Source organism: Ctenopharyngodon idella, chromosome 14 (genome assembly GCF_019924925.1).
Source record: "Ctenopharyngodon idella isolate HZGC_01 chromosome 14, HZGC01, whole genome shotgun sequence".
Lineage (NCBI taxonomy): Eukaryota > Metazoa > Chordata > Actinopteri > Cypriniformes > Xenocyprididae > Ctenopharyngodon > Ctenopharyngodon idella.
Genome location: NC_067233.1, coordinates 24239301 through 24263291, shown reverse-complemented (window position 1 = coordinate 24263291; position 23991 = coordinate 24239301). Strand labels below are relative to the sequence as shown.

Below are 23991 nucleotides of genomic sequence, written 5' to 3'. Positions count from 1 at the left end.
CAGAAGTCTTTATTGAAGCGGGATCTCCTCACTCTCGGCTCCTCACCTCTGATAAAAGCAATTTCGAGCTGACAGCAGCCATGGAGTTTATTTACAGAAGGTAACGTGGGAATTTGGACCATCTGGACTCCTTAAAATACCTGCATTCAACATGTCAATTTGTCCTCTTTCAGACTTCGTCAGAAAACAACAGAGATGTTTCAGAGGTCTCCAGAGGGATTGTGGGTTGTCGCAACATATGCCAGAACGTGTGTGTATGAGTGAAACTGAGACAGCAATAATCAGTGTTATTTCCCTGTATTATGGGCCAGTATGACAGGGATTCGGGTTTGCTGAATTGAATTAAAAAGTAAAATTAGATTTTTAAGTTTCTTCTCGTGTGTATGGAAGCCCATTTCTGCCACATGCTTTGGTAAATCATAATTTTGACATTAAAATCATATCTATGATACTTTTTCCTTAGTATTTCATCATTTCAACCTTTTTTTTCATAATTTCAATTTAGTAGTTTATAATTTTGACTTTTTATCTTATAATTATGACTTTTTTTTATCTAATAATTCCTATTTAGTAGTTCATAATTTTAACTTTTTATTATAATTTCGATTTAGTATTTCAGAATTTCAAGTTATTTCAAAATTTCACCTTTTCATTATAATTTTTTTTTAAATATTAATTTAGTACTTCATATTTTAAACTTTTTAACTCATTTAAATTTAGGACTTCACAATTTTGACTTTTTATCTCATAATTCTGACTTGGTATTTTAGAATTTCAATTTCAGAATCATAATTTTGATTTAGTATTTCGGAATTTCAAGTAATCTCATAATTTCAACTTTCCATCATGATTGACTTTTTGTCATAATTTTGACTTAGTAGTATTTCATAACTTCAACTTTTAATGTCATAATTATGACTTTTTATCTCATACTTTTAACCTTTTAATCATAATTTCTACTTAAATCTCATAATTTTATAATTTATTTTTTTTGCCAGAATGACTTTTATTTCATAATTTCAACTTTTTATGTCATACTTATGACTTTTATCTCACAATTTTTCTAAACTTTTTATCTAAATACTCATTTAGCACTTAATATTTTCACAATGTTTTATCTCATTTCAATTTAGAATCTCACAATTTTGACTTTTTATCTTATAATTATGATTTAGTATGTCATAATTTCGACTTTTTATTTGTAATTCTGATATTTTTGTCATAGATTTTACCAAAGCTTGATTTTTGGGCTTCTCTGCATATGAGAAGATCATCTGGTCTCTCGATATGGCAGGATGACGCACACGCTGAACTTTAATGGAGTTTCTAAAAAACCCCTAGTCATAACTATGTGTTTGCCTTGGCGGATATCACTAACTAGCACAAGCTCATTCATATTGAAAGGTGGATTGTGAGGAGATAAATTCAGAGATGTTTCTGCGCTAATGATAAAGTCGGCAGGTCTTTCTCGTTCAGATCGGATGCACTAGCCACTAGAGGACGTGCTGCTCTTCCCGTCCTGCCATATTAAAGCAGAATAACGGCCTCATTCAGCCTGTCAGTCAAGCAAAAAAGGCACTGAATTCCTGCTTTCCCTCGTGTTTGACCTTCACTGCTTGAATCGCATGCTCACACACACACACACACACACACACACACACACACACATGGCTGGATTAGTAGCGCGCTCCGCCTGCAGCAGTGTCAGGGCAAATTCAGCCTGCACTGGCCTGGATCTCAACCGTCTGTAAAACTCCTATTTATATTTATGACACTGACGCTCTTAAATTCTTCATTAATCCACTTAATATTTTAGAGCTGAAGCATAAAGCAGCTCTGTCAGATGTGACAGGAATGATCTCATGGAGATTATAAAGAGAACAAACAGGGACGAAACACGCGCACACATGGATCAATAACAAATAAGGATGTCCGAGACGATGAACTTTAAAAATGCACATCCATTCCTTTTTTCATGTTGGTTTCATTCGGTTTTGAAATGGTTTTATACTACTTTGAAAATACAAAATTTAAATGAATGGCTCTGAAAAAAATTCTGCACCTTTTCAGGTAACACTTTACAATAATGTTCCATTTGTTAAGATTAGTTAACTACATGAACTAATAATGAAAAATACTTCTAAAGCATTTATTAATGTTAATGTTAATTAACAAACTTTTTTTAATATTATTAAATAGGCCTATAATAAATGTTTTTAAACAACTGCTTCACTGCTTATTTTTATTATTTCTTAATAGTAATAATTAAATCTTTATGATCTCTTTTCCCTTAAAGTATTAAAATAATTGAGAATTTGATCATTAAAAACATGTGCATAGTAAAGATTTATTCACATAATTACAGCATATTTAAGTTAAAAAAAAATACCCTTGTGTTGTGGAATGTAAAAAGCTTTTAATATATTGGGCTTAGATCATTGACCAACTAAACCTAACATTGGTTTTAAAGGTGAAAATCACTCAGAAACACACCCCTCCCTTCATTGCTCCGCCCACAAAATGCTCGAACACGCAATGCAACAGTGGATGATCACAGCTGAAGTGAAGCAAAATAATGCTTCAATGACACTCAAAACTGTCCTGTTATTATAAATAACATTACAGAAACTGCATTTTTTGGTTTTGTGAAACATAGCAAAACCAGTTACTCATGTATGGAGCAGAAACAACACAGCCTCATCGTCCATTTTCAGGCCTCCCCGCTTCGCTCTCTCCAGAGCTGGAAAGCTTTTCTAATATTAACGTAGGTCCTGAAGCTCTTGCCTGATCATAACCCTTCTTTTTCCAGTGATATTTCTCTGAGCATTTCTCTTTTGTAATTTCTCTCAGTCATCTCTCTTTCTACAGTCTTTCTTCAAATCTCCCTCTTGCTCACTCTCTCTCCTCCCCCATCATGAGTGGACACGCACCTAATGCTGATTGGCTCACTCTCCTCCCCTATCATAAGTGGACACTCCCCCAATGCTGATTGGCTCTCTGTCTCTCCTCCCCCATCATGAGTGGACACTCCCCCTACTGCTGATTGGCTCAGTCTCTCTCCTCCCCCATCATGAGTGGACACTCCCCCAATGCTGATTGGCTCTCTGTCTCTCCTCCCCCATCATGAGTGGACACGCTCCTACTAATGATTGGCTCACTCTCTCTCCTCCCCCATCATGAGTGGACACTCCCCCTACTGCTGATTGGCTCAGTCTCTCTCCTCCCTCATCATGACTGGACATGCCCCCTCACTCTATCTCCTCCCCCATCATGAGTGGACACTCCCCCTACTGCTGATTGGCTCAGTCTCTCTCCTCCCTCATCATGACTGGACATGCCCCCTCACTCTATCTCCTCCCCCATCATGAGTGGACATGCCTCCTACTGCTGATTGGCTCACTCTCCTCCCCATCATGAGTGGACATGCACCTAATGCCGATTGGCTCACTCTCTCTCCTCCCCCATCATGAGTGGACACACCCCTACTGCTAATTGGTTCACTCTCTTTCCTCCCCTATCATGAGTGGACACGCCTCCTACTGCTGATTGGCTACAAGTGTGTTGCAGCGTTCGGTTCGATCCACTTCCTCGCAGAAATCACTTCATGCACCTTTAATGATCTAAGCCCAATTTATTAAAATGTTTTCACATTTTATAACACGATTGTCTTGAATTTTTTTTATTTTTAGCTCAAAAGTTACCTCTTATATTCTCAATGAGCGATATATATTTTTTATGCTCCTGTAACACCTAGAGACTATGTATTCTGGAAACATTTTAATGCGTGTTTAAATAAATGCATAGATCTGAATTTGAGTATCACTTCATTGACCCTTAAACACCATCAGTGTGTGCGTGTCACATGATGACGTGCTACTTTTTGCGCTTCTGATTCCAGGTCTGATTGCACACACACTTCAATCCAGATCAGTCCAGACCGAATCCTCTCTGCAGTTAATGCACCGCAAACACGTGTTATATGACATAGTGGAGGCTTAACATTTCATGCTGGTCTGTCACAGAACTGGAAGCTGATGTGTTTGAGTTGAAGAAGAGTTTTCATCGAGTTTCCTCGAAGATGTGATTCACTGAGTGTAAGAAACGTGTTTGAGTCCCCGGAGGGATTATATCATTCTGAAGGCATCGTGAACTCAAGCCTGAAAGCTGAGCGGATGTCGTCTCTCACCCCTGAAATAACCCAGACACACATCCACATCCACCTGAACGACAGATAACATCCTCTGAGAGCAAATCAACCGGTATGTGTGAGTGAAATGCTCAGCCTGTCCCTGTCACTCACAATTAATGATGCTTCTTTATCAATAAAGAAAAGGAAACGAATTAAACATGAAACCTAATGAAGAAATGCAGAATACTACTTCTAGAAATGTTTGGCTGTTGCACATTTATTTTTATAAATATCTATTTAGGCAGTATATACTAATATTTAGGCCTAAATTTAAGATTTATGTATTTCTGTTGCATATGAAATTTCTATTTATTTGAATTACACAGTTGTAGGGAAGCCCATTTCTGCCACATAAGAAAACAACATCACACTGGTAATAACATAATTTTGACTGTCATAATTTAGACTTACTGTCATAATTTTGACTTTATGTCAGAATTTTGATTTTTTTCATGTCATAATTATGAACCTCGACAACTATCTCATAATTAAGACTTAGAATGTCATAATTTCAAATTTTTATCATAATTATGATTTACAAAAGCATTTTTTTTTTATGTGGCAGAAATGTGCTTCCAAAGAGTTTTAACAAACTAATAAACTTAATATGATGCATATTTGTCAGTCATACATAAATGAATCTGTAATATGACTAATAAACGGAATGTGTTTTAATGAACAATAACTAGCTTTACATATTTATCATTTATAAATCCAATTTGTTTCAATCATATATTTTAACTAATTAAATATTGCTTGTTCCGCAGCTATTCATATTTTGACCATGTTTGTACTTTTTAACTGAATAAACGATCTGAGTAAATGCATTTTGAAAATATGATAATATTTATACAAAATCAAATAGATGCAAATACTTAATAATAAGCAATGTCATTTTATTTATTTATTCACATATTTATTTGCTATAAACTGTGTAATCCAAATGGGTGGAAATTGTAAATGCAATTCAAATACTTAAATCTTAAATTTAGACCTAAATTTTTTTTGAGTGTGTACTATGATAGCAGATGGCTACAGATGGAGACTAGAGACAGACTGGACTCGTGACAGCTGTGTGTGTGTGTGTGTGTGTGTGTGTGTGTGTGTGTGTGTGTGTGTGTGTGATCCTCGTACCTGCTGATCCTTCATTCAGGTGAGTCACTCAGGAGCTTCTTTCCTTTCTTTTACTGCTAATATTTGTTAGTTCTTGTCACACACTCATATGCAACTACAACTAATGTTAGGCTTGAATCATAACACTCAATCTAACCTTTAACCTTTAACCTGACCTTTGACATCCGACCATAAGGTCAACAAGGAACCAAAAAACTGATTCTGTTTACATTCTACATCATGTTTCTGGTCTTATTGTGAACGATTCATCAGTGCATGTTAGTATGAAGAAATTGGAATATTAAATAAATAAGGGTATTTATAAAGTTCTGTGTTCTTACAGTAATGCAACAACTTGTGCAGAACAAAATAATAATAGTAAAGCACTAGTTTATTAATATTAAGTTGCTTTGACACAATCTGTATTGTATTAAAGTACTACAGAAATAAAGGTGACCTTTGACCGTAACCCTGAACCGTAACCATGAAAGCGCTGAATATGCATGTGCCAAAGGTCCGAGGGTTTACCTGATCAATTAGTCCCAGAGGAGAGACGCGCCTCTGTTGATACATAATCGCATCAGTTCCTCTGCAGACAGCAGCTATTAGTCTCCATTTGATCTCGTCATGTTGACATTCAGACTGATGTCGTCGGAGGAACTGCAGCAGCATGAGGGTTGCAGATGCTGCAATAGAGGCCAGATGTCTATCAAAGACAGACATGTCACCCAAACTGCTGCATCATGGGATTTTTTGCATACTGACATGAGTATAGGAGGTCATATGTGTTTAGGACACATTTGAATAACTGGATTCTGCCCATTACCCAACGTCCTCTCTGCCAGGAGATCCTGGCAGGGCCTGAAAGTGTTCGCATCTCCCCAGCAATGTAAAAATCTATCATTCCTCTCAGAGTCATCTGGTACCAAGCTTTTCCATTTGGAACAAATCTGTTGGCCAGAGTTTCTGCCTTGGCCCTGATTCGGCCCAAAGGCCTCTAAAACCACCCCATAACATCTAATGAAATGATGGAGGAAGAGCAAACCAGATTAGACCTGCTCCTGCTTGAATAATTTGGGTAGAGCTTTGGAGGGATTGCATTGATGATTGTGCTGGTCTCAAATACTTCCTGATGAGTTTATCCAGCAAACAGGCATCTTAATTCTGCTGTTTAGTTTGGGATTCATCCCATGAAAGCTGCATGTGTCGATTCAGAGCTGCTGAAAATGATGCAATAGAGAAACAGCATGTTGACTAAAATTTTACTAAAGTCAAGCATCAATATTAATATTACTGCAATACACAGGCATTTATTTTATATTTCAAGCATGTTGTTTGTGCACTTTATGTAATACACATTATAAAGGAGACCTGATTCTTGGGGGGGAGGGGGGGTCTTGATTTCTCATGACACCGGACACCGGAAGACTTGTGCATTCAAGTTACAAATGGTCAATCGCCCTTAAGGTCCATTCACACCAAGGCCGACAACTATAAAGTTTCAATAATTGTTCTAATCTCTTAGAATAGTGAAGTCCGCACCACAGCTATAACGTTAACGACACAGAGGAATGATGTTGTTAGAATGACTTTCAGAACTAGCTGATGAACAACACTGACAGCAAATCAAAATCCACTTGACTTTAATGCACTCGAGCATTGAAAGTGCGACTATAATAAACAGAACATTATCGTCCGTTGGTGTGAATGCTAATATAGCGACTTTAATAAACAGAACGTTATCGTTCGTTTGTGTGAATGCTAATATAGTGACTATAATAAACAACATTATTGTCCGTTGGTGTGAATGCTAATATAGCGACTTTAATAAACAGAACGTTATCGTTCGTTTGTGTGAACGCTAATATAGTGACTATAATAAACAACATTATTGTCCGTTGGTGTGAATGCTAATATAGTGACTATAATAAACAACATTATTGTCCGTTGGTGTGAATGCTAATATAGCGACTTTAATAAACAGAACGTTATCGTCCGTTGGTGTGACGCTAATATAGTGACTATAATAAACAACATTATTGTCCGTTGGTGTGAATGCTAATATAGCGACTTTAATAAACAGAACGTTATCGTTCGTTTGTGTGAACGCTAATATAGCGACTATAATAAACAGAACGTTATCGTCCGTTGGTGTGACGCTAATATAGTGACTATAATAAACAACATTATTGTCCGTTGGTGTGAATGCTAATATAGCGACTTTAATAAACAGAACGTTATCGTTCGTTTGTGTGAACGCTAATATAGCGACTATAATAAACAGAACGTTATCGTCCGTTGGTGTGACGCTAATATAGCGACTATAATAAACAGAACGTTATCGTCCGTTGGTGTGACGCTAATATAGTGACTATAATAAACAACATTATTGTCCGTTGGTGTGAATGCTAATATAGCGACTTTAATAAACAGAACGTTATCGTTCGTTGGTGTGACGCTAATATAGCGACTATAATAAACAGAACGTTATCGTCCGTTGGTGTGACGCTAATATAGTGACTATAATAAACAACATTATTGTCCGTTGGTGTGAATGCTAATATAGCGACTTTAATAAACAGAACGTTATCGTTCGTTTGTGTGAACGCTAATATAGCGACTATAATAAACAGAACGTTATCGTTCGTTGGTGTGACGCTAATATAGCGACTATAATAAACAGAACGTTATCGTCCGTTGGTGTGACGCTAATATAGTGACTATAATAAACAACATTATTGTCCGTTGGTGTGAATGCTAATATAGCGACTTTAATAAACAGAACGTTATCGTTCGTTTGTGTGAACGCTAATATAGCGACTATAATAAACAGAACGTTATCGTCCGTTGGTGTGACGCTAATATAGTGACTATAATAAACAACATTATTGTCCGTTGGTGTGAATGCTAATATAGCGACTTTAATAAACAGAACGTTATCGTTCGTTTGTGTGAACGCTAATATAGCGACTATAATAAACAGAACGTTATCGTCCGTTGGTGTGACGCTAATATAGCGACTATAATAAACAGAACGTTATCGTCCGTTGGTGTGACGCTAATATAGTGACTATAATAAACAACATTATTGTCCGTTGGTGTGAATGCTAATATAGCGACTTTAATAAACAGAACGTTATCGTTCGTTGGTGTGACGCTAATATAGCGACTATAATAAACAGAACGTTATCGTCCGTTGGTGTGACGCTAATATAGTGACTATAATAAACAACATTATTGTCCGTTGGTGTGAATGCTAATATAGCGACTTTAATAAACAGAACGTTATCGTTCGTTTGTGTGAACGCTAATATAGCGACTATAATAAACAGAACGTTATCGTTCGTTGGTGTGACGCTAATATAGCGACTATAATAAACAGAACGTTATCGTCCGTTGGTGTGACGCTAATATAGTGACTATAATAAACAACATTATTGTCCGTTGGTGTGAATGCTAATATAGTGACTTTAATAAACAGAACGTTATCGTTCGTTTGTGTGAACGCTAATATAGCGACTATAATAAACAGAACGTTATCGTCCGTTGGTGTGACGCTAATATAGTGACTATAATAAACAACATTATTGTCCGTTGGTGTGAATGCTAATATAGCGACTTTAATAAACAGAACGTTATCGTTCGTTTGTGTGAACGCTAATATAGCGACTATAATAAACAGAACGTTATCGTCCGTTGGTGTGACGCTAATATAGCGACTATAATAAACAGAACGTTATCGTCTGTTGGTGTGACGCTAATATAGTGACTATAATAAACAACATTATTGTCCGTTGGTGTGAATGCTAATATAGCGACTTTAATAAACAGAACGTTATCGTTCGTTGGTGTGACGCTAATATAGTGACTATAATAAACAACATTATTGTCCGTTGGTGTGAATGCTAATATAGCGACTTTAATAAACAGAACGTTATCGTTCGTTTGTGTGAACGCTAATATAGCGACTATAATAAACAGAACGTTATCGTCCGTTGGTGTGACGCTAATATAGTGACTATAATAAACAACATTATTGTCCGTTGGTGTGAATGCTAATATAGCGACTTTAATAAACAGAACGTTATCGTTCGTTTGTGTGAACGCTAATATAGCGACTATAATAAACAGAACGTTATCGTCCGTTGGTGTGAATGATAATATAGTGACTATCAAAAAAACAGAACATAATCGTCCGTTGGTGTGACGCTAATATAGTGACTATAATAAACAACATTATTGTCCGTTGGTGTGAATGCTAATATAGCGACTTTAATAAACAGAACGTTATCGTTCGTTTGTGTGAATGCTAATATAGCGACTATAATAAACAACATTATCATCCGTTGGTGTGAATGCTAATATAGCGACTTTAATAAACAGAACGTTATCGTTCGTTTGTGTGAACGCTAATATAGCGACTATAATAAACAACATTATTGTCCGTTGGTGTGAATGCTAATATAGCGACTTTAATAAACAGAACGTTATCGTTCGTTTGTGTGAACGCTAATATAGCGACTATAATAAACAGAACGTTATCGTCTGTTGGTGTGAACGCTAATATAGCGACCATAATAAACAACATTATCGTCCGTTGGTGTGAATGCTAATATATCGACTATAATAAAAAACATTATCATTCGTTTGTGTGAACACTAATATAGTAATCTTTACAGTTTGTTCTTTGTGTGAATAGGCCTTTTACTGTAAGCTACGTTAAAAATAAGATGGATACTTTAGTTTATAGATATGAGTGTAGAAATGCAAGTGCACAATCAGCAGAACACAGGCCCCCTGTGACCCCTTGTCCTTCTGTTTGCCAAATCATTTTCAGTCTATTTCCAGAATAAAAGCAGTGGCATTTAATTCAGCATGACGTTAAAACATGATTCGGGTTTTTATAGTCTAATAATTCCAGTGCTGATGTACCAGTCTCGCAGGCACACATGCGTTATGAGAGCAAGAGCTGCAGTGGTAATGACCATCTGCCTCCTCTGATAACTGCAGCAGTCTCTGCGCTCGTAAATGCTGACCTGACTCTCACCGGGAGCAAACGTCCTCACACCCTCCAGGAGACACATCCAACTTTCCCAAAATAACCCCGAGCATCAGCGGGTGTGCGCTTCAGTCTCAGGGTGTTCAGAAGTGTTTGAGACGAGAATTGCTAAGATTATCCTCCTTAAATCACTATTATCACAGGCCGTTTCAGCTGGGATTTTCTTGGCCTGCAAAGGGAAACAGGCCCAAATACCTGAGGGTGTGTGTAAACCAGCAAAAACACTAAGGCCTGGTTTCACAGACAGGGCTTAGATTAAGCTAGGATTAGGTCTTAGTTCAATTAGGGCATTTAAGTAGCTTTTATAAACGTGCTTTAGAAAAAACATTACTGACAAAACAATGGCACTGACATTATTTTAAGATACGTCAGTGCAAGTTGCTTTCAGTTAAAATGGCTCAAACATGCATTTTAGCCTGGGACTTGTCTGTGAAACATATAAAAAAGCAAAATGTTCAAAGTACTTTGAATTGGAGTGTGAATTGTTGTGACTGTACAGGATGCTTTGCAATACACACTGTCGTGCATTTATGTTCAATAGTGTATGTGTACATGGTTTACTAGATGCAAAAACCAATTAACAGTTTATTTGTGAGTTATGATTCATTGAACTGTGACAACAATATGCAATAGTGGATGACAATCAAAAGGCAAAAAAGAAACACTAACACTTTAATCCAAAACATATACAATACATGAATATCTCAATCCGTTTGAGCTGCCTGCTGTTTCCAGTCACAGCAAAGACTAAACCTGTATTTCACAATAGAAAACACAGAAATATACAAACAATAAAGTCTTACGATTTCATTTCCAAGTCTAACAAAACACTGCCATGAATAATTAGCTATAGTTTAGGGTAGGCAATGTGTTTACGTTCAACAAACGAGATGCAGCATGTGAGAGACAATGTCGCCCTCTGCTGGTAATAAATGCAGTTGTCTCCTGAAACTCAGGCTGCATCCAAAATTGCATACTTCCTTACTAAATAGTAGGCAAAAAACAGCATATGACAAAAAAAAAAACGCTGGTAGGTCACATGATAATGACAACATGGCGAATGTAGAACGTCCGGATTACATTCATACTACACGCATTCATACTAGATTGAATACTTTTTTAGCGGTCGTGAAGTGATTACTAGGCTATTTCAAAATAAGTACCTGCTCAAGAGAGTATGTGATTTCGGATGCAGTCTTTTAGTCTGTACGTGGACAATGAGACATTACAACAAACATAGGGAGAAATTACATTGTCTTCAACATCATATGAGTAGAATAAGCGAATTGAAAATAAGTTATTACATTATTTTACTGCCCTTCTGAGAATGTTGAATGTTATAGCCTACTTTACGATTTTAGTGAATAAAACTGTAACTAAAATGACCAGAAAACAACAACAACAACAAACAAACAAACAAAAAACAGAAAAGTACAGTGGTACTACTTTTTATTTCAATTTTCATTTTAAAGTACCTTATTGGCATGATTATGTTTACATACCATATTGCCAAAGCATTATTACACAAAACAAATGGGTAACACTTTAGAATAATGGTCTGATTAGCTAATAAGGAACTATCTTAGTCCTAAATTTGATATTACTTACTGATTAGTTAAGCTTGTTTCTATATTATTTAACAGTAGTAGCTGAAGTATTAAAGCAGTACTACTGATTTGTCCTGCATTACTTCCTGCATAGTTACTTATTAATGACAGACAATTATTCTAAAGTGTTACCAACAAATGATAACAAGACAAAGAAAAAGTAGAATTAGAGTAAGGATCTAATTATTATATTATTATAATAAATAAATTATCATTATTATAAATGCTTAATTATTATTATTATTATTGGACATCAGGACATGTACTTGATTCATAGCATATTTTTTAAGTACTTTAGATTAAATAACATGGCTATGTATCATGCTATTTAAACCTGTAATTTATTTTAAACAGCATAAAAAAAAAAACAACAACATCCAACTACATTTCCCATTCACCCCTTCTCGGTTAAATTCTGTGCATTTCCGCCTTCCGACACAACTCTTAGCCAAGCAAAACGCAGTATTGACGCTGTTTCTACCGTAGAAATAGAATAAGCGGCTAGAATGGAAAGTCAGTGTAAAGTGGGCGGGGCTTAGAGCGGCCCGGAAATGATCTCTACCTTAATAATATTTATTCTTTGAACTCACCACTGTAAATTTTAAATTTAAAGTTTTTCTGTATTTTTATTCAGGTGTGAATTTTTATTCAACCCTGCCTGCTTATTTTTCTCATGTAACAATTCTTCTAGCGTCTTGTTTACACAAAACATCCTGAGATTTGAATGTGGCTCAATGGAGGATTCGCTCTCTGGGCCACCGAGCGCCCCCTGGAGGAATAACCGCTGTGTGTGTCATAGAAAGCCACTGCACTCATTTGGCGCCCTATGGTTTCTATGCAGGTAACTAGGAAGTGAACCGTTGAAGCTCCTCCTCCCACGTGTATCCGCAGGAACCGGCGGCGGCGTGACGCGTGTAGAACAGACAGACCGACCGACCGACAGAAACCGGAGGGACAGAGTCAGGTATTTTTAATGAACATATATGTTACATAGAGGTTTATTTGGGGTTTTAAAGAGGATATGAAGTACTTTGATGGTGTACTTCGACATTCACCATATTAAAATCGTACTCAAATGTACTTCAAATAATAGAATAACACCTCCGGCCGAGGTACACGTTCGAAAATCAGGGTAACACCATGGTACTTTGTTGTAGTTTTTGTTAGTACGTCCTTAAAGGGCGGCGAAGTCACCGATCGCTAGTGTGGACGCGCTCGTCCGGGCAGGACGCACGCGCGCGCGCACACACGGGTCAGTCCCGGTTTTAACGGCAGTTTCTTTCCGCTGTTGTAGGACTGAAGATGGCAGATGATCCGAACGCGGCGGACAGAAATGTTGAAATCTGGAAGATCAAGAAACTCATCAAGAGTCTGGAAGCGGCGAGAGGGTAAGAGAGTTTGTGTAGAAGTGTGTGTTGGAGGTAAACAGGAAACATATGTGTCTTAAAGTTTTTTTTTAATGTGTGTTAGTTCAGTGGCTTACATGGTTCTGAACTGGTAACGGAAAGGTTGTAGTTTCAAACCCCCACGAGGGTTCATTAATTACTTGCCACCTTATATATATATATATATATATATATGGTATGTCATTCATATCTGAAGCACAACGCTGCAGAACAACAACAAAAACAACACACACACACACACACAGAGAGAGAGAGAGATGGTTCAGTTGGGTTTTCGGATTCCTAATCCCTAACATTTAAGTATGAGCAATAGTAATGGTGGTTCCTGCTTTAGTAAAAACCACTAATGACTAGTTACTCCAGCCGCAGGTCCGGGCAGCTCTGTCTGATACTTCAGTTTGGACCTTCTTTGTGTGTGTGTTTAAGTTTTGAATCACAGTGAGTTTCAAACAGGTGTGTGTGTTTAGTGCCTTCTAATAACTATAATTACTCATTAAACAGTGCACTCATTATAAGTTCAGATAAGAGACTTGTTCATGATCAGCTTGTGCTGGATTTGAACCTACAACCTACCTTTTGGCAGCCATGGATTTTGAAATAGAGTTGGAGAGGAAGGTAATGCTTGTTTTCTACACTTTACTCACCTGTCGTGTTAGGATGGAGGTTATAAATCCGTGAGCTTTATATCAATGGTAAAGCTTGTGTACATAAGTCTATTTGAAGAACCACTGCATGTGTTACAGAGTGTGTAAATGCGTCATCGGCTTGACCGTTTGGCACTCATGCTTTCATTCTGACAAGTAGTTATGTTGAGCTTCACAACAATACAGACCTTCATTCAAGGGTAAATTCTGTGTATGTGCAAGATAGTAGTAATTCATGCTCACATACTCAAATTAAGTATGCTGAATCCCACCTCAGAAACCGGAACTCTTTGTTTTCCATGCATGAGTGCCGCTGACCTTCATGCCACGTGTGTGTGTGTGTGTGTGTGTGTGTGTGTGTGTGTGTGTGTGTGTGTAAATAAACTGAACTGCGTCCTGCTCTCTCTGTGTTTTGACCCTGATTCCACCTCAGATCTCAGTGTGGACGGTATAAACCGAATGTTTGAAGTCAGTCTCTGTTTTAGCAGCAGATTATATGTGTGTGTTTGTGTAAGAGAACTCTAGAAATGACACTTTTGTCAGCTGACAATACTGAGGCCGTTGACTTCTTTGTGTCTTTTTGACTCCATTCCAAAATCTAGTGAGCTGCCCACCTAGGCACCATTATAAGTTATCATAGGTACAAAAGCTGATCCATCACATATAGAGAAAGCAATCCCAGAATGCATCATGATGGAAAAATCCATCCAAGATGGCAAACAAACTACAAAATATGTTATTACACTTAAACGGTTAGTTCACCCAAAAATGAAAATTCTGTCATTAATTTCTCACCCTCATGTCGTTCCACACCCGTAAGACCTTCGTTCATCTTCAGAACACAAATTAAGATATTTTTGATGAAATCCGATGGCTCAGTGAGGCCTCTATTGCCAGCAACGTCACTGAACCCCTCAAGATCCAGAAAGGTACTAAAGACATATTTAAAACAGTTCATGCGAGTGCAGTGGTTCTACCTTAATATTATAAAGCACCAAAGAAAATAAAATAACTTTTCAACAATATCTAGGTACGGCCGATTTCAAAACACTGCTTCGAAGCTTTACGAATCTTTTGTTTTGAATCAGTGGTTCGGGTCACATAAACGAAGCCACGTGACTTTGGCGCTCCGAACCACTGATTCAAAACAAAAGATTGGTAAAAATTCAGGCTCATCTTCATGATGAGAACAAAGTGAATAGCAAAAGTCATAGTTAACAAAAAATTATATTAGATATTTAAGATTAATGCAAGATGATGTTAGACATCTCTGAATAAAAATGTTGTCTATTTACATTAAAAACAGTGCAGCCCGGTAAAATATGTTTGACAGTCACTGGGGTTGGACAAGGAAGGCATTATGGTAGTTCTTCACCCAAACAGCACCTAGTAAAAACAATTTGATCACACATAGATTAGAAATTACTTAAAATCTTCTAAACATCCATTCTAACCAAGAACGATAACTATAAAGATAACTATATTAGAGCCCAAACCAACACGCGATATCGTTCTGTTTATTGCCGTGATTTTGTTGTCTGCCACTTTAAATGCTCGAGCTCTTTAAAGCAGGATAAATTCTGATTGGTTGTCATTTTTATTGTTCATCAGCTGGAAAAAAAAATCATTCTGAAAGTGTTTATTTCTCTGTGTAGTCAACTTATTTCTGTGGCATTCATCCAATTCCATCTGTCACTTGTAATTAATATAAGAGTTTATTACTGGTCTCAGGTCAGAGGGTGGAATTTGACACTCTGAAATATTCAAGTTGAGAGTCTCCTTTGTGTGCAGCACTAGATTTTGTATAAGATAAAAATGTTTTTTAAAAAGGTAAATTTGCTGTACAGTAAAATTAAACTTCTATAACTTTTTTACACTTTCATTATTTGAAGCTGCTTTCACTTCTGCAATAATCTGTTGAGTGTCTTCTTTAAAAAGAGACCTTAGGTTGTATTCCCAAGCATTCATGAACTACAACCATTTATAGTTCATATCTATGCTCAAAAAGGGGCGTTAAATGGGCTAAAAGGCTGCTGCTTAGATAGCGAGTAAACCTCAAGACTGCTCACTAGATTTTGGAATTAAGACATTATTCTTTCTGTAAATGATTTAATTTACGGTAATTTGTCCGTTTGATGGTTTTGTAGAGCTGAATAACATGGCAGTTTGTATTTCTCTCTCTGTCAGTAATGGGACCAGCATGATCTCGCTCATCATTCCTCCTAAAGATCAGATCTCCAGAGTGGCCAAGATGTTGGCAGATGAGTTCGGTACGGCGTCAAACATCAAGAGTCGAGTGAACCGACTGTCAGTGTTGGGAGCCATTACCTCAGTCCAGCAGAGACTCAAACTCTATAACAAAGGTGTGTGTGTGTGTGTGTGTGTTTGTCCTTCTCTTTAATTACAGTCAAACACACCTGCATTTTTAAAGAGGACATTTGAGACAAAAGCCTGTGTTATTCTGACCGCTCACATAGATTTTATTGAGTTGATTATATGAGAACAGATTTGATAGACTCTAACCATAACATTGTGCTTTCTATAAGGTGCATACTTTACATTTATGATGGAAAATTGGTGCCTTTTTGTTAGAGGCTCTGCTAGCTGAAAGAAAGTTAATGGTTAAAATGTTTGTTTTGATCATAAGATGGGATATAAAGTCAACATCACCCTTCAAATTGACAATTTTTAACTTTCTGAATGCACATTCATGATCTTATTGTGCACAATTCATCTGTGCATGTTATTCCAAAGCAAAAATAGTTTGTCTTAGTGATATTTATTTAAAATGTAGCTTATTTTAGGGTACACAGATGGGAAATTAGCATTAATCAATGGGCAATTTAGTCATCATTTTCTGTGAATATTCATGTAGCTTTTATGAAATCTTGCCAGTTAGTGATGCACTGAAATTTCGGTAACCGAAAATAAATTAATAAATTAATTTTCTGTTTTTGCCAAAAAAACTAACTCTAGAGAGGAGCATTTTGCTTAATACATGCACTATAATACATATTCATTATATTTTTACTTAACCAGTCATCTTCATTATTTAATGTAGCTTATGTTTGGAAACAAATGTTTCTTACAGCCACCATTTAAAACGAGTTGGAGTTGAAACATAATTATATCATTAAAAAGTTGATATAAAAACTTCCTTATATAGAATTTATGTTTATATACAACTCAGTTTTATTTAGAGTTCATAATTAAATACATTTGATTAATTATTAAATAATCTTTAGTTTTTATTTGTTTTGTTTTTTTAGCTAAAAACTTTATTTTCCGTTTCAGTGTTTTGGTAAAAAAAAAAGAAAGAAAAAAATGGAAAAAAAATTCTATTTCCAATAGTTAAAGTCTATGACAGTATTGTCAAGTAATGATAGATTAGAGAAAAATACAATCAATTCATGTCCTTTTATCTCATTGAAAATTCTGTTTCATCCAGAAATGTCACGGTACAGAAGTAAAAAGGGTTGCGAACGCCATTTCTTGTCATTTTTACTCAAGTATTGTATGTTTGTTCACATAATTCACCCAATGTGAGACTTTCGCAAACATGTGATGACATGACACACACGTTTGCCGTCTCTTGTCTCCTGTAGTGCCTCATAATGGTCTGGTGGTTTACTGCGGCACCATAGTGACAGACGAAGGCAAAGAGAAGAAAGTGAACATCGACTTTGAGCCATTCAAACCCATCAACACCTCCCTGTACCTCTGTGACAACAAGTTCCACACGGAGGTAAAATCCCAATCCAAACGAAGTGTTTCATAAAGCTCATTGTATTTGAGATGCTGTATAATCTTCTGTCTTTCTCTAGGCTCTGACGGCGTTATTGTCAGACGACAGTAAGTTTGGGTTCATAGTCATTGATGGTAGTGGGGCTCTGTTCGGGACTCTACAGGGAAACACCAGAGACGTGCTGCACAAATTTACTGTGGACCTTCCTAAAAAACACGGTAATCATGCCTAGACATTTTACCATGATGTTTTCTATACATCGTATATTCAGAATATATGCAATATATTTTTTTGCCGATATAAATTCAAGATGATTTTAATGCACTTTGTATTTAGCCATTAAGTTTCCTAAAGATTGTGTCATCAAACGTTCTTGTCTCGAGACCCGTGACTATGAGCTCATAAACATTTTAAAAGCATCTCTCATTTAAACATCAGCAAAATCAGTGTTAGAATTGATCAAGATGATTCATTTCCAAACTCTTGACTCAATGATTCATTTGCATCATCAAATGCCTGTAGGAAAATTATTAGTGTTACATATGTAAATAGAAATGATTGTCTTTTCCTTTTGTGTTTATTTGGTAAAAAACATGCCGTGATTTTTTTTTTTTTTTTTCTGAACTAGATTTGACTATTCATTTTACTTTTTGCATTCTTGTTTGTTTCATATTATTATTCATTTAATTTTAGAATAAATGCATAATTATTAAATCATCTTTTTAGCCATATTGTCCAGTAACAGTGTCCTCTTTACTCAAGTTTTCTCTGGTCTTCTGCTCTTGAATGTTATAGAATATAGAATGAACACATTCATTATACAGATTTTTCTAGTATCAGCACAATAATCTATTTATTGCCTTTCCTTAAACACATTATTAATGTGTCGGCAAAATCCAATATCGATCAACCTCTAATTCGTGTTCATTGATATATTAGTATATAAACCAATTAAAATACATATGTATATATTAAATCAAACATTTCTTCAGTATTTTAATCCTGCAGTTGAATGTGTGCCTGTTTAATTAAGTAAAATAATCTGAGATGCATGATTTATTTTGAGTTTGTATGGGTTTGTTCTATATGGACATATGGTATTAATTTTATTTGTGCAGGTCTTAAAATCTTTAATTTGACTTCGAAAATTCTGCAAAATTATAACATTTTTAAAATTTTAAAGACTTGGATGAGCACGATCAGTTCTCACATGTGAGACACTAAAGTAAATGTTAAAAAGCATAATTCTCCCAAAAATGAAAATTCTGTCATCATATGCTCACTCTCATGTCATTTCAAACACCTAAGACAAATGAAGATATTTCTAATGAAATCTGAGAGATTTCTGTCCCTCCATTGAAAGTTTATTTACCCAAAAGACGTTTCAAAACATTCATAAAGAGATTTGTAAAATAAATCCATATCAATCAATCGCTTTATATGATGAACAGATTTATTTTAGGCTTTTATTCACAAGCTTACAACATTCAAATTTGGTCACAGAAGCTCAAGCATGAGAACCAATGAGGTTCATGCGTGCGTGTCATACCATCACATTTGAACTTCCGCAAGAACCAGAGAAGTTTGTTCTTGCACATCAAGTAAGTATGGTTGAGCTTCTGTTTATGTTGGCTGATGAATGTTTATATGTGAATAAAAGCCTAAATTAAATCTCTTCATCATATAAAGCGATCGATTGATATGGATTTATTTTATGAATTTATTTTGTGGGTCTTTTCATCATAAAGCGATCGCGTCTCTTCGGAAGACTTGGATTAAACCGCTTAATTCATATGGATTTATTTTACCTTCTCTTTATGAAAGTTTTGAACGGTCAGTTTTGGGTAAACAGACTTCCAATGGAGGGTCAGAAAGCTCTCAGATTTCATGAAAAATATCTAAAAGATGAACGAAAGTCTTACAGGTTTGGAATGACATGAGGGTGAGTAAATGGTGACAGAATTTTCATTTTTAGGGTGACCCTTTAACCCTTTAAATGGTGCCATATATAAACGTGTATATATATACCACTTTATCTCTCAGGAAGAGGAGGTCAGTCCGCGCTGCGTTTCGCTCGGTTAAGGATGGAGAAGAGACACAATTACGTGAGGAAGGTGGCAGAGACGTCTGTGCAGCTCTTTGTGTCCAATGATAAAGTCAACGTGGCCGGACTGGTGCTGGCCGGATCCGCAGATTTTAAAACTGAGCTCAGCCAATCTGACATGTTCGACCCGGTAAGAAGAAAGTGTATTGTTGTTGACTCTGATTAGTTGAATTAAACGCCCTATAAAGTCCATGTAGAAACTCTATTATGGCTTTATTTCAAATAGAATACTGTATACTGGATACTTAAGGCATAGTATGTGAATTGAAATTACATTATTTTGCAGAAAAAGTAAGCGTAGTATACTGTTCTGAACAAAGAGATGGATGTGAACAAATCGCAGTTTTTTTTTTGTGATTGGCTGAAGTCTGTCTGTCTAACATCAGTTCATTGTCTGTGATTGGTTGCAGAGGTTACAAGCGAAAGTGTTGAAGCTGGTCGACATCTCTTACGGAGGAGAGAACGGCTTCAATCAGGCCATTGAGCTCTCCGCTGAAGTCCTGTCCAACGTCAAATTCATACAGGAGAAAAAGCTGATAGGTAAAATATTGATCCTTCCTCACAGATGCAATCCTGTATCGGATGAATCTGTATTCAGAAATCATTCTTAAATCCACGTAACACTTGTTTTGCATGTGCAAACACCCGCAGGTCTTTAAAAAGTGTTATATTTAGTTTGATCAAATTCAAGGCCAAAGAAATTCTTCAATGTTTTAAATGGTATAAGGAAAGTCTTAATTATCTTTTCAAAAGATCTTAAATTTGAGGACAGAAAAACAGGAATCATGATACGGCCTAATGTACATATTAAACTTCAAAAGGCGATAATTAAAAAAATTAATGTGAGCGTTGCACGTTTTAAAGTCAAAACGTAACATTTCTTAGATGTTTATTTAAAAGACATTTCAAAATAAGAGTCCCTGGGGTATTTCAGGCTTGTTTATATTTAAAGGTTCTGCATTGTGCATCTTTTTTTTCTGATTATTATAGGTATTTTTTGTTACACAATAAACTGTAATTGGCAATTAATTCAATGTAAGCTAGTTTGTTTCTGGGCTGCCCGTCACAGGAAGGAAAAACTAAAAACATTATTAACACGTTAATTACACAGGTTTTACTAGCATCAGCAGAATAATCATTTTATTACCTTTCTTTAGACATTATTATCGTATCAGCAAAATCTAATATTGATCAACCTCTAGTTCGTATGTATTGATATATTAGTACATAAACTAATTCCAGTGCATATATAAAATATATAAAATAAAAGTATTTTAAACCTGCAGTTGAATGTGTGCCTGTTTAATTAAAAATATCTGATTTATTTTATATTTATGTCAGTTTTAGTTTCTAGTTTTTCATCTAATATTTGTATTTTATAGTTTTAGATAATAATAATAATAATAATAATAATAATAATAATAACCCTGGTTCTTCATATGATGTGCGCCAGATCTTCTAATCATGCTAATTTCTCTCTGGCAAATTCAGCTCTTCTGCTACCCTGTTTTCTTTAGTGATTTTAAAAGACAAAGTAGGATGAAACTTAAGAAAAGCTAAAGGAAATGTTTCACAAGTTTGTTACCCTAAATGGAGCTGAAAGCTTTGATGGTGTTGTTCTGTGTCTCAGGGCGATACTTTGACGAGATCAGTCAGGACACAGGGAAGTATTGTTTCGGCGTGGACGACACACTGAAGGCGCTGGAAATGGGAGCCGTTGAAATTCTCATTGTCTATGAAAACTTGGAGACAATGAGATACGTCCTGAGAATGCATGGCGCAGAGGTCAACGGCTTGGAGAACGGTACATGAACGAACACACACACACACGGCATGGGTCGAGTATGTTACACACACACACACACACACACACACGTTTATTACAAACAGTCTCAGATTCAAGATCCTTTCATGTTCCTGCTAGTCAGCGCTTGTAGAGCATTTCAGATAAGCTCTAATTAAATCGCTTCAGGAATTATAATGTGGACACATTCATTCCTGTCTTCTGATTGGTCAATCCAGTGATCCAGTGATGATGAAACAGCTATATATGTGACTATATGTATATGTGGATGTTTCCATCCACATATATCTGCATTTTGGGATATTGCATCAAAAACCATTATTTCAGTTAAAGTTGACTTTATTTAACAAAGTAACAAACTTTTTTTATGGTTTTGGTTTTATTTTTAGTTAACCATAATGGTAACACTTTACAATAAGGTTTCATTTGTTAATATTAGTCTAATGTAAATATTAACAATATTAACAGTAATTTATCATGAACTAATTATGAAAAAAACTACTTCTAAAGCATTTATTAATCTTAGTTAATGTTAATTTCAACATTTACTAAAACATTATTGAAATTGAAAGTTGTATCTGTTTATTACTTAATGGACATGAACTAACAATGAACAGGAATATTTTTAATAACTAATGTTGACAAAGGTAAATACTGTGACAAATGAATTGCTCATTGTTAGTTAATTTCTTTAATAATGTTAACTAGTCAGACCTTATTTTAAAGGGCTATATTCACTATTTCCTCTTGTCCCATATAACTCGAGTTGAAGTGTGTCTGGTGTAAACACGAGTTTTAAAAGAGTATAAACCCATATACTTGCATTCAGTGTTTGTTTTTACTGCATGTTGTTGCTTCAACAGATTGTAATCGATTAGATTGTGTCAAGCGGAAGTTTTTTCTGTAATGTCTCACTCACTGTTGTGTGTTTCAGATGAGAAAGTCATTCATTTGACCCCAGAACAAGAGAAGGACAAGTCCCACTTCGTAGACAAAGAGGTGTGTGTGTGTGTGTGTGTGTGTGTGTGTGTGTGTGTGTGTGTGTGTGTGTGTGTATCGGTGTCAAAGGTCGCAATTAACCGTCCTAACACTGTTACACAGTTGACAGCCCTAGTCATCTCTAACAGTGGATGGACAGGAATAATGTTTACCGTGCGACTGATCATTTGTTTGTTTCATCAGACGGGTCAAGAACACGAGCTCATCGAGGTCATGCCGCTGCTGGAGTGGTTTGCCAATAGCTATAAGAAGTTTGGAGCGACTCTGGAGATTGTGACTGATAAAAGTCAAGAGGGGTCGCAGTTTGTCAAGGGTTTCGGAGGAATCGGAGGTAATACTGAATCTGGATTTATTTCATTTGGTGATATTTATCATGTCAGGTGTTGATTTAGAATCATATTATTGTTCATTTATTTACCAAAATGTGTTGCTCTCTCAGGTATTTTGCGGTACCGAGTGGATTTCCAGGGGTTGGACTACCAGGCAGAAGATGATGAGCTTTTTGACTTGGATGATTACTAGGTAGTCGAGACCGAGCTAGAGAGAAATAAGTGAAGATTTGAGGAGTTATGGAAAGAAAAATTGTTCTTTCTTACCGAGAACCTGTGCATTTAATACTCAAAAACGCACAGTTTCAGAAGAGAAGTGTGTTGTCTGTCAATCAAGTGAAGGACAGAGCCATCATGACTAATTCATGAGGCCCAGCCTTAGAGCATTCTGATTGGACAGGACTCACATTGTTTATTCTCTTCCCGTTTGAATTAAAGATCTCTCAAACCATTTGGACTCATTTTGAAATGTTTATTTTTCTTTTTATCCTTTTTCTGTTTTTCTTCCCCCAGATTTTTCCACCCTGAATCCACCACTAGTTCTCTTCCTTTGAGGTTTTTTTTTTTTTTTATTGGCAATTGCTGCTGCTGTATTTTATGACAGTGTGGTATTTTTTACATGGGTTTATGTAAAGAATGGGGGAGAAACAAAATAAATTTAAAAATGCTGAAACTTCCCTGTGTGTCCTGTTTTACTTAACTGTGCTCCGTATATCCCCCCTCAAAAATGTGCAATTCTAATGTAAAATCTCACCTTGTGCTTCTACATTATTACATTTAGGATTTATGGGGAAAATTGGAGAAATTGTTTTTCTGTCCCGGACTATAAGAACATTACTGTAGACTTTTTCCTCATTCTTCTTATTACACTAAGAAATAAAATGAATATTGGCGCTCGACCAGAATGGATTTTAAAATAGCCTGTGTTGATGCTGTTATTTATCTGTAAATGGTGGCTGAGGGCTGATTGTAATAGGATACATGGGCCTGGC

At 36.0% G+C, this 23991-nt stretch overlaps 1 protein-coding gene across 2 annotated transcripts; it reads left to right on the top strand.

Moving 5' to 3' along the window:
- Positions 1–12777: 12777 nt before the first annotated feature.
- On the top strand, positions 12778–23676 carry etf1a (eukaryotic translation termination factor 1a). 2 transcript variants are annotated; one of them, XM_051859723.1, is made up of 12 exons: positions 12778–12932; positions 13263–13356; positions 16206–16381; positions 17624–17763; positions 17843–17981; positions 19807–19997; positions 20278–20407; positions 21498–21671; positions 22606–22670; positions 22854–23001; positions 23110–23192; positions 23513–23676. In XM_051859723.1, the coding sequence occupies exons 2-11, from the start codon at positions 13271–13273 to the stop codon at positions 23190–23192; spliced, it is 1332 nt and encodes a 443-aa protein (XP_051715683.1). In that variant the 5' UTR covers positions 12778–12932; positions 13263–13270; the 3' UTR covers positions 23513–23676. The 2 variants fall into 2 exon arrangements, with proteins under 2 accessions (XP_051715683.1, XP_051715682.1); XM_051859722.1 differs by lacking the exon at positions 12778–12932 and adding an exon at positions 13042–13100 and having other exon boundaries at positions 23110–23676.
- Positions 23677–23991: the final 315 nt, after the last annotated feature.

Coding starts and splice junctions, on each gene's coding strand:
- etf1a (XM_051859723.1), top strand. CDS start 13,271: ATGGCAGATGATCCGAACGCGGCGGACAGAAATGTTGAAATCTGGAAG. Junction 17,982..19,806: donor GGACCTTCCTAAAAAACACG/GTAATCATGCCT, acceptor TTTATCTCTCAG/GAAGAGGAGGTCAGTCCGCG. Junction 21,672..22,605: donor GGTCAACGGCTTGGAGAACG/GTACATGAACGA, acceptor TGTGTGTTTCAG/ATGAGAAAGTCATTCATTTG.